The 12303-nt window shown below is 36.4% G+C and overlaps 1 protein-coding gene across 2 annotated transcripts in view; it reads left to right on the top strand.

The window, feature by feature from the left end:
* vps72b (vacuolar protein sorting 72 homolog b) overlaps nt 1–11692 on the top strand; it is a 30399-nt gene extending 18707 nt beyond the window's left edge. The window contains exons 2-9 of one of the 2 annotated variants that reach the window (XM_051131418.1): nt 1271–1452; nt 3761–7026; nt 7483–7635; nt 7899–8022; nt 9646–9711; nt 10010–10186; nt 10271–10415; nt 10850–11692. In XM_051131418.1, coding sequence (XP_050987375.1) covers nt 6910–7026; nt 7483–7635; nt 7899–8022; nt 9646–9711; nt 10010–10186; nt 10271–10415; nt 10850–11291 — 1224 coding nt within the window. In that variant the 5' untranslated portion in view covers nt 1271–1452; nt 3761–6909 and the 3' untranslated portion in view covers nt 11292–11692. Of the gene's footprint in view, nt 1–1270; nt 7027–7482; nt 7636–7898; nt 8023–9645; nt 9712–10009; nt 10187–10270; nt 10416–10849 lie in introns of both variants that reach the window. The other variant, XM_051131419.1, reaches the window with a different exon arrangement.
* Nucleotides 11693–12303: the final 611 nt, after the last annotated feature.

Genomic DNA, 12303 nt, shown 5'->3' with positions numbered 1-12303 from the left:
TGTTACTGTTTTTCTGTACTTTGGAACAAACAAATGCAGCCTTGGTGAGCATAAGAGACTTCTATAAAAACATTAAAAATCTTACTGTTCAAAAACTTTTAGTATTTTACTGGTAGTGTAAGTGTGCAAATCTGTTCAGTTTAGAGTGGTCTTTAACAAAGCTATTAACATAGCTAATAATGATTAGTTAGCATGTCAATCCAATTTTATTTTGCATCACACAGGATGCGTCAAACTGATCAAAAGTGATAGTAAAGACTTCACATAAATGCTGTATTTTTTTTTCCTGAAAGAAATGTATCACAGTTTCCAAAAAAAAATTAAAAGTTTTCAAAGCTGATAATGATAAGACTTGTTTCTTGATCACCAAATCAGCATATTAGAATGACACTGAAGACTGTTGAAAATTCAGATTTGCCATCAAATGAATTAATTATGTATTAAATACATTAAAATAGCAAGCAGTTATTTTAACGTGTATATAATACACAATTATTTTTGAGCAAATAAACACAGCCTTGGTGAGCAAAAACATTAAATCTTACAACCCCAAATTTTTGAATGGTAGTGCAAGTTTATCAATATCTACAAACTAACCAGTGAGCTGACTAGCTCCAGTTGAGTGACAGCTTAATTTTAGACTAAATGTTCCATCCTGCTACCTGCTGCATTTGTCCATTTAATTGTGATGTTTATTTAAAGGGTACATCAGATGCAAAATTCACTTTTACATGGTGTTTGCATATAAATGTGTCTTAGCAGTGCACACAACCACACAATGATGAAAATCCATTCACTCCTTTCTTTATTCGCAGAAAAAAAAACTAAACCAATAGTCAGCAGTCGATCGCTTTTGACTCTTTATCACTGTCCCAGAAGCTCCTGAAAACAACATAATATAATACAAAATGACATACATTTTTTTTTTAGTATTTGTACTATTTTTTGTACTTATTTTTCTGTTAATGTCGGGAGCTACTGGGACAGCGATAAAATAAATAACAGGACATTATCAGAGGCCAGAGAGGCTGAAGACGGATGCAAAAAGAGAAAATACTGTAGCAGGCAGAGCAAGCTCACCATTCACGATGCTTATAGGGGTATATATAAATATAATATAGGGGTAAAATATAAATATAAATATAGCGATATAGGACGATTTTGAAGTTGAGGGAGAATATGAGATAGGAGTTTTTCGACAAACCATAACTGTAATTTTTATGAAAATAACCGATCATTTCGCTAGATAAGACCCTTCTTTCTCGGCTAGGATCATTTACAACCGCGTTTGGGATCGTTTGAAGCTGCATTTAAACTGCATTTTGGAAGTTCAAACTCGGGGGGAACCATAGCAGTCCAATATGGAGAAAAGTCCTGAAATGTTTTCCTCAAAAAACATAATTTCTTTACGACTGAAGAAAGAAAGACATGAACATCTTGGATGACAAGGGGGTGAGTACATTATCTGTACATTTTTGTTCTGGAAGTGGACTTCTCCTTTAACATGTTTATCTTACATGTGTATTATCTTAATTATGAGCACACTGGTTTTCATACTATTCTTCTCGTTGTTCACCTATAGCAGCTATACCAGGATTCTCACCCATAGGCTTACTTATGCATTAAAAAAAAGGTGGATAGGAAGAAAATATAAGTGTTAAATCGAGGGCGAGGGGTTGCATAAATGTATCACTGAATGGAACTGTCTTCCAGATAGTTCTTCTCCTTCCTCTGTATAAAGTATAAGCACACCCTACTTTGTTTACAGTAATAACTATTTATCGCTGTTATTCCTTAAGCGCCACCTGCTGTCAGACAGCGAATTTGCATCTCATTCAGCCCATCTGCTATTTTTGTTTCGTGCAGATGTTTTATGTAGCATAATTTCACAAAGATAAAGTCAGACCGTTCTGTTTTTGCGGTAAAACTTGAAATTATACAATCTAATTTAAATTCAACTGTAAATTAAATTCTAATTCAAAAACAACAGCATGCAACATGTGTGTAGCTTCTTTGTTTGGATCATGATTAAACTGCAGTGCTTGCCTTAAATGGCTATTGATATTTTTGTTTAAAGGGGTCATCGGATGCCCATTTTCCACAAGTTGATATGATTCTTTAGGGTCTTAATGAAAAGTCTATAATATACTTTGGTTAAAAATTCTCAATGGTTGTGTAAAACAACACCCTTTTTACCTTGTCAAAATCAGCTCTGCAAAAACCATCTCATTCTGGTTGAGGCTGCTTTAAATGCAAATGAGCTCTGTTCCCCCGCCCCTCTCTTCTCTCTGTGGACTGATGAGCCTGTTTACTTTAGCCACATTTAGCCGCAAAACTTGCTAACTAACACATTATTAGGAAAGGCGAAGATTCATAAAAAAAACCCTTAAACTCACTTCTGCTGTAAATGAAGCTGGATCATGAATGTTTCGCGCAAGCATAGACGGATATATGTAGATCGGGAGGCGCATTCCCTTCACAAACAAACGTAATCCACTGCATCTTCAGTGGTTCAGATGTTAGGGGTAAATGAAGATCACTATGTTCATTATTACATCCAGCAACACAACACCTCAATCGCTTAATTCTTGTCTAACTTACATCCCTGCTCCAGCATCGAAACATGAAGGTTGGACTGTTACAACTGATTTGAGGTAAGACACTCATGTCAATCAACTATTGTGGGAGCGGCCTCTGTCCATAAACATATCCATAAACAAAACATAAGAATTGTTTTAATCTAGATTGTGCCAACTAGTCGTACACAAAAGCAGCTTCGGGCAGATGACGTAGGACGTTGGCATTGCTTATGCACTGGTGAGTCTCGCACAAACCAACGTTTGTTTACAGGAGCAAAGGAAGCAAAGTTTCCTTACTTTACTGAAGGAAAACCAGTCTCCTCTTGGTTTACATCAAAACTCTCCGACATTTTTCTTTACAAAGTCCTTGTTTTGAACTTCTAATTCATGACCGGTGCTGTGTTTACCTATCTCCAAGCGCATTCCTCAAATCTGAGTGGCGCATGCGCAGCGCCGACAGAAGGCAGCGCCTATTTCTTTTTTGAAAGAATTTTTTTTTTTTTTACAAAATAAAGAAAATAAATAAATAATATATATTTTTTGAGTGTTTTAGTCCTATTTTTTTTTTAAGTTTCACAAGCATACTCATGATTTACATCTGTCTCATCAAAATGCTTTAGTATTGATCTGAATCTCAAAGGAATGTTTTTAAGCAGTGGTTCTTCGTTGTGCTTCAGGAAAAAAAGAGGTCACGGTGTGAGCGAGTGGTGGGCTGGACGTCTGAGACATTACGTCACCATGTATTCAGACAAGAACATTCTGTTCTGAGGTCAAAACATGAGTCCGGTCTCTGAACATGCCCAAACAGAACCAGTGGCCTTATGTAATGTCACGATGTAATGCTTTTGACATGGACAATGATGCAGAAGGGAATGACAGTCAAAACAAAAACAAATGAAACCCTAATTTGTCGACTCAACAACACATATAACTGGATATATAATAATAACTGGTTATATATAACATAAATACCTTAAAACATACATGTCCCTACTGCTAATTGGGTCAGGCACAAGTCAAACTGGACTAGTTTGTGTTCTCAAAGAATTCTGGTTCTCTACTGATTGTACAAACAACAAACCTTTATATGGAAACATTTTACTCACTATTTCTATGTAATGTCTAACATTCATATGATTCATCTATCATTTGCTCTGATCTAATCTAACCTCTCATTTCAGCGGCGTGTGGTCTGCACACCAGACTGGCCTAAAAGGGGGATATGTAACACCCCCACAAAGCTTGTTTCCCGGCAGCAGCGTGTTTTCACATTCCAGAGTTCTGAGATCATATTCCACATCGGCTCTCAGAATAATATCAGAGGCCCAAACAACGACATCCTTCATACGGTACCAATCACACCGCCCACGGTTGAGACTTTGAGCTCTGTACCGCACAACAACAACAACAAACTGACTGTAAACACTACTAATGTCAGTGCAGTATAATTCAAGTTTGTGAGGGGAAAGCTTCGATTTCCTCTGTGAATGAACATGCCCCCTCTGAGTATCACCAATGTTTTTGTATTCTAAAAAGACAGCAGGAGGGACAGAGAGAGAGAGAAAAAAAGGAGACGAATGGCAGACATCAAAGAAAAAAGAAACCAAATACCATTCCGAATACAAAGCACTTATTGATGGCATCGGCGTTCTTTTTAAAACCCGAAACTTGCTTATTCTCCACAGAAATTCTAGAATCACCTGGTTCAAATGATTCTAGAACTTAAAGTTCTGAATAAAGAATGGTTGTCATCTGGCAGAGGGAAGCTTTACATCTGCATTTCATTTCCAAATCTTGGCACTAACGTCTTCCTTATTCCTTACGATACTAGCACACCTATGCTGTAAATAACCTTCGGCGTGGGAGGAAGTGAATGCATGACAAGAATTTGGAACATTTTAACCACCTTCAAAACAAATCTGCTTGCTTAAAAGGTTAAAACACAGGAACTATGAAGCATTTAAAGTATGTAAACTTTTATAGTTAGGATGGGTTTTGTGGGTGTGCACAAGTTTTAGCTTTGGTTTTCAAATGAATGTAAATGGGTTGAGAAGGAATGACATTGAATGTTTGCTTAAAACACACACTGCAGCTTTGTTCCAAGGACAATTGGGTTCTGTCAGTGCTGCATTCACTGCTTTCCCAGAAAAGACTATCAAAAGCATATTGTCTAGGGTAATCTAAAAGATTAAAAATACAATGAGCACCATTTTGGTAAATAACACTCTTTATATATTGTTTAAAAAATCATCAAGGGAAACTTGGATATAGGGATTCTCTTATGTGTGTGTGTGTGCACCTGGTATTTATCACGTTATGGGGACCAAATGTCCCCACAAGGATAGTAATACCAGTAAATTTTGACCTTGTGGGGACATTTTTCAGGTCCCCATGAGGAAACAGGCTTATAAATCATGCAGAATGAGTTTTTTTGAGAAAGTACAAGTGTGCACACTCTCCTGTGAGGGCTAGGTTTAGGTATAAGATAGGTGTAGGGTGATAGAAAATACAGTTTGTACAGTTTAAAAACCATTACGCCTATGGAATGTCCCCATAAAACATGGAAACCCAACATGTGTGTGTGTGTGTGTGTGTGTGTGTGTGAACAAGAGAGATCTGCATGGGTGGTAATAGATGTGTACTTTAACCTTTCCCAGACCAGGAAAGGGAATGCAAATACAGAACCATGGAATTCACATGGTCTTGACCTCCTGGGAAATTCTTCTCACAAGCCAATGAAGAGTTTATTTTGATCATTGCCAAGATGCAATTACTTAAGGTAGATTTTAACATTCTAGTCCTGTAATGAGTACCTGTTGTCTCATTTAAAGGATTACAGTTTGACACAGCATTGTTGTTTTCAAATTCAGCTTTCTTGTAAAATGAGTAGTGGTTCTCCATCTAAAGGTTTTTTCCCCATGGACTTTTGCAAATTTTTAAAACCGCTGAATTGGTATGGACTTGGCATTTTCCCTTAAAGCCCGCAAAGGTGAAGTCCCCTGGCATTTTAACGGTTAATGGCCAACAGCCAATTTTCACATTCAGTTTACCTTAAATATTGTTTTTTAAAATGCTTTAAATAATGAACTGGCAGTAAATCCTCATGTATTAAATAATAATCAGAGCGACTTGGCTAATCTAAAGTCTCTCATTTACCTTGCGGGGATCGACTACTGAGTGGCCAACTCCATGAGAATCAGTCTCTTTTAATGGAATTGCCTGGGAAAAGCCATTTTTATACGTCATGAGTCTTTCATGATGTGAATATGCAAAATGATTATGGGAATGTTGTTTTGGAATGTTGCTTTCAGTTCTGATTAATACAGTACATATCTGAAATACGTTAAGATCTTTATCAGGGTTTCATCAAGATTTTTTAGACAAAAGTATGTACAAATACCATTGCCGTTCATTAAAATGATCAAATTAATAATCATTTCTAAAAACGTATGAGTTATGACAAGTGTTTAAGTCCACTAAGTAGTTTTCAGAAAAGCCAAGTTCAAAGGTTGTCACGTTCCACTATCATTCAACATTAATTTTGTTGTTTTTCACGCTTGACAAAATTCATCAAGCATAACATAAACAGATAAAATAGCGTTTATTTATTGTTCTACTATTTATAAAACATCATATTGCTGACACTTGGATGCAAATAATCCATGACCACAACTTTAATAACAAGGAGAACAACATCCACATTAGGCCTATTGTGTCAAAGGTTACATAGGTATAAATCAAAATATTATTTTTAAGTCAATTTTAGTTCCAGTTTATGTCAACCATGCTGCTTTTTTGTGAGTGGAGATTTTATAAAATTTTAAACTGAAAACAATTTGATGAAAATGAAATGACCTGTTTGATAGAATGACTCGTTTAATTTCCTGATGTCATTTTAATTGGCAATGCTACAGCTGGTGTTAGACCAGAACATGAACTAGAATAATCATTTCCCGACACGAGTTTACTTTAGTACAGCCGTCCTTACCGGATGTCTGTCTCCTCCTGGCGGCCGTGCAATGAATCTCCTCGTTGGGTTAGATTAGTTGGGTCTGGAACAAGATCTCTACATCGATTACTCGCTTAAAGCCACATTAGACTAGTGAGTCTGACATTTATTCAGCTGTCAAGCTGGTGTGATCTGATAATATTTTAAAAACCTTCATATGCGCTCCTGATGATACAGTAATGTTTTGCTTTACGCAACAGCGTTGAGTCCTATCCTGAAATCTGGTCCCATGCTGTATTTTAACTTATCATGTCATTCATTTTATTATAAACACGTATCTTATCGTCTCTGCATATCTGTGAAATAGATTTAGGCGTCAGGATGAGTTTAGCTTTCAGCAGGGCTCCTCGAAAGACTGCGGGAAACCGCATGTCCAAACTGCTGGATGCAGAGGAGGAGGATGAGTTCTACAAGACCACCTATGGAGGATTTCACGACGTGAGTGATGAAATATCACCTGTGCGGCTTGTCATGGGCTTGTGCTGACACATTTCCGCAGCTGTAATACGTTTATACTTAAGCATGAACGTTTGGACTTGTAGCTGTAATAATGTGCCCTGTCACTCTGATTGTTATTGTCCATTATCACATGACTCTATGGAGTCATTGTGGTTTTATTGAGTCCACCAATGCTAAAAAAACCCTTATCTGTATATATATAGATAAAGTCACATTTTCAGTATATGTAAAGGTACAATTCCTTATGTATTATTAAATATGTTGTAATATATTAGCATAATACATTGTTCTTCATATTTTTAAAATACATTAAATAATTTAACATATTCAATACAAAATGATTCTATACATTAGTACATAAAGAATATGCAAATAATATGCGCATGTCCAGTGTCTCCTCTGTGACTTTAAATCCTGCATAATTAATTTCTGCAGGAATCAGGTGATGAAGAATATAAGGGTGACTTGTCTGAAACTGAAGATGAGGTGGACAGTGATTTTGACATTGATGAGGGGGATGAACCCGACAGCGAGCAGGAGGAGGATGGGCCACGTCGAAAGAGCAGAGTGGTGACGAAAGCCTACAAGGTACAGGAGAGAAGAAAACTACCATAAACCATCATAAAATCTACCATAATAGCTTCAGATGACTGGGAATATAGTGCATGAGTCGTATGGACTAGTTTTATGATTAATTTATGGTGCTTTCGCATCTTCTTTGAATTCAGTTTTTGTTCTTTGTAATTGTATATAAAATAGTGACTAGTACATTCTGTGTATACAGTTTTGTAAATGATGACAGATTTTCATATTTAAGCTACTTGTAATCCTTAAAGCTTGTGTTTGTGTAGGAGCCAGTTAAAGTGGTGCGGCAAAAACCAAAACAACGCAAACTGGCTGAACTGCCTAGAAGGACAGACAAGACAAAGATCGACAAATACAACCCCCCTGAACTACAGGAGGACATCAGCAAGAGTGAGAATCTTGCACTATATTTGCTCATGCACATGTGACATAACCGAACCAGGGTCGAAAATTAGCAAGGGCTTGCAAAATGAACAAAAATGGCCCATAAATTTGAGACAAGGGGGCACTGTGTAGCCAGAATGAGATGTGGCCAAAACTAAACAAAAACTTTAGTTTGTTTTCTGTGTTGATGTTAATAATCATTATTCTATTGTAAAGAGCAGTAATCTCCAATAATTTTGGCACCCGTTGTCTTTACATGTATAATTCAGAAACAATTTTAAACGTTCTGTTTTTTTTAATTGATTAAATTATTTGGGTAAATTTAAGTATTTGAAATTAAAGACACATTTTTTTAATATTATAAAAATGATAAAAATTGCCCTCACAAATGTAAAAAAAAAAAAAAAAAATCAATATTGCCCCTTAATGGAAAAGCCAATTTCTGACCCTGAACCAGACACCACGTTTTTGATTTGGATTTTTTTTATTTTTATGTTTTTTATTTTTTTTAAGTAATTTTTTTTCCTGTGATCAAAGCTACATTTTCAGCATCATTACTCCAGTCTTAAGCATCACATGATTCTTCAGAAATCATTCTAATATGCTGATTTGCTCATTTTTATTATTATTGATATTTAAAACAGTTGAGTACATTTTTTCAGGAATCTTTGATGAATAGAAAGATCTAAAGTTCAGTGTTTATCCGAAATAAAAAGCATTTGTAACATTATATACTATACTATGTAAAAGCTTGGAATCAGTATAATTTTTTGGAGAGAAAAATGTAGAAATCAATACTTTTTTTTAGCAAGGATGCTTTAAATTGATCAAAAGTGGTGATGAAGACATTTATAATGTTACAAAAGATTTCTATTTCAGATAAATGCTGTTCTTCTGAACTTTCTATTCATTTCTTCTGAAAAATTCTACTCCGTTTTCAACATAATAATAATAATAAATGTTTTTAAGCAGCAAATCAGAATATTAGAAAGATTTCTGAAGGATCATGTGACTGGAGTAATGATGCTAAAAATTCAGCTTTGAAATCACAAGAATAAATTACATTTCAAAATATATTCAAATAGAAAGCAGTTTTTTAAATAGTAAAAATATTTCACAGTATTACTGCTTTTGCTGTACTTTGGATCAAATTAATGCAGACTTGGTGAGCAGAAAAGACTTCTTTAATAATAATAAAAACAATAAAAATGTTACTGTTCAAAAACTTTTGACTGGAAGTGTACATAACATAGGTTTTGTCATTAGTGTACCTTTAAGAAGCACATGAGTGTACATAAAGCTGAACATATTCATGAACTTTTGTCTAATTTTTTTTTTGTTTGCATAGTTACACATTTCATATATGAAAATATATACGTAATGTGTATCAGAAATAAAATGTTTGCTGAAAAGAAATATTAACTACTATAACAAATATTAACTATAAAATATTAACTATGTTTAACTTGATGGATTGAGTGCTATGAGTTGCATGTAATTTTTAGTTGCTTAAAATAACTATTTTGCTTATCATTTTTATGCAGTGATACAGAAACACCATTCTTTTCTTTTCTTTTCTTTCTTTCTTTCTTTTTTTTTTTTTTATTATTTACCCTTCCCCTTTCCAAGGAATTGACTGCCGTAAAAATATGAAGAACGTAATCAGTATGTGTCAACAACATTATTCAACAGGAAGTGAGTAAATGTTAATGATAACAGAGGTTTCAAAAAATAATAACTTCTATGAACCTCTGACTGCACATTTACAATATACTCAAAAAAACACAAACAAAAAACAAGTCACTGAAGTCATTATTTCTTTTTCATGAGAATTACATGATTCCCAGTGCAATAAAATGTGAGTTGTCAGTGAGTAAAGTTTGCATCACTTTCTTGAACAACAACAATTTAGACACGTGATGACCACATCATAAACTGTGGATCGTGCGTCATAGTAAATTTTAGTAAACTTTGAAATTGTGTTGGTCTTTAGACAGGAAGTCGGTACGTCAGTCGACAACAGAACACACACGGCTGACGTATCTGAGGCTGCAGGAGAGGCAGGTTGCTCCACGTCGAAGAAAAGGCACAAGACATGAGCGACCTTTGACCCAGGCTGAACTTTTGGCAGAGGCCAAGGTCACAGCAGAGATTAACCTTCGATCACTAGGTGAGGAATTATTAACCGATAACCTCAAACTGTTCTGTTTATAAATCCTGAATACTAAAAGCTGTTTGTAATTTTTTTTGGCAGAAAACTATGAGCGTTTGGAGGCTGATAAGAAACGACAGGTTCATATGAAGCGTCAATGTGTGGGATCTGTTATCCGGTATCACTCTGTGCTCATGCCTCTGGTGTCTGACGTCACTCTTAAAGAGGAAAACGTTGATGTAGAGGGGTATTTCACCTGTTTCCTCATTTCTTACTAAATGTTTACTTTTAACTTCTCTTAGATTTTGGACTTTAGACTTTGATTAAAAGACTTTTATGGTCTTTCAAAGGGTGCGTACACTTTAATCTAACCTTTATATTGCCTGGCACTTAAAATTTGTAGATAAAGTCTCTGAAGTTTCATCATATTTACAAATACTCCTCCATTCATTGATTTGACCTAAAAAGAAAGAACATAAAGAGACAGAAACTTAAATTTAATAATAAAGTTAAATGTTAATTTATTTATACTAACGAAGAACTTAGTTAAAGAGTTTCATCTTTGTTATAGTTGTAGAACAACTATAACAATTAAATTTAATGAGGAAAAAAATTAGTACACCTCTGTCTTTATATCTTTTTATATCTTTTACATCTTTATACATTTTGTCTCAATAACAGTTTGGACCAGGACGCCCAGCAGAATCCAGGCCCTCATCCTCCACAAGCTCTTTCCCAGTCAGATTCATCTCTTATTGCACCACCGAGTGTCGTCTCCACTAACACAGCTGCTGTAAACCCTTCCCTGCCATTGGGGCCTGCTAAATGCTCTCGTACCTACATCACATTCAGTGATGATGAATCCTTTCAGCGTTTCTTTCCCCAGTCCCCACCTCCTCGAATTCCTGTCCAGGAGATCTGCCCTGTTACCCATAAGCCAGCGCTCTACCGAGACCCCATCACAGACATTCCCTATGCTAATGTACAGGCCTTTAGGATCATCCGGGAAGCCTATAAAAAGTATGTTGCGGCTCACGGCCTGCCCTGCACTGGCACAGCGACTCCAGCTGACAGCACTGCAAAGAATCTGCGCCAGAAGATCATTATTAAACAAGGCATGTAGAACAACACACAAGATGGACAAGAAGGTAAAAAGAGAAAGATCAGAGGAAATCAATCAATCGATCAAACAATCAATCAATCAGTCAATTATTCTATCAATTAGATAGCTATCTGTCCGTTTGTCCATCCATCCATCTACCCATCCTATCTATCTATCTATCCATCCATCCGTCTATTTATCTGTCTGTCAATCCATCCGTCTATCTATCTATCTATCTGTCTATCTATCTATTTGTCTGTCCATCCATCTATCTGTCTATTTGTCTGTCCATCCATCTACCCATCTATCTATCTAGCATCCATCCATCCGTCTATTTATCTGTCTGTCAATCCATCCGTCTATCTATCTATCTATCTATCTGTCTATCTATCTATTTGTCTGTCCATCCATCTACCCATCTATCTATCTATCTATTTGTCTGTCCATCCATCCATCTATCTATCTATGCATCCATCCGTCTATCTATCTATCTGTCTGTCCGTCCATCTATCTGTCTATTTGTCTGTCCATCCATCTATCCATCTATCTATCTATCTATCTATCTATCTAGCATCCATCCATCCGTCTATTTATCTGTCTGTCCATCCATCCATCTAGCTATCTGTCAATCCATCCGTCTATCTATCTATCTATCTATCTATCTATCTATCTATTGTCACGGGTGCGGAGCAAAGCGACAGACACAGTGGGCGTGACGTCAGGCCTCGGAGAGGCTTTTATTAAACAATAAACAGAAAGTGTCCAAAAAGAGGGAAAAAGTGTCCAAAATAAATGGGGGATCTGGTGTCCTCGACGTGAAGGGAATCCGTGAAGGAGGGGCAGTGTTCAGAAGGGAAGGGTCCAGGTAAGGGGCGGAGTCCGGCGGCCGCACTTGCTCCCCGCGGGGGTCCGCGGCAACGTGGCGGGTAGCGGCTTCATCCATTCCTTGGCGGCTTCATCCATTCCTTGGCGGCGGCACTTCCTCAAGCGGGCCCGCAGCCATTTCCATGCGGCTCGCACTCGGACCACGGGT

Source organism: Labeo rohita, chromosome 16, assembly GCF_022985175.1.
Source record: "Labeo rohita strain BAU-BD-2019 chromosome 16, IGBB_LRoh.1.0, whole genome shotgun sequence".
NCBI classification, from domain to species: Eukaryota; Metazoa; Chordata; class Actinopteri; order Cypriniformes; family Cyprinidae; genus Labeo; species Labeo rohita.
Note: the sequence above shows the minus strand (reverse complement) of the source record. Positions and strands in the feature narration are given on the sequence as shown.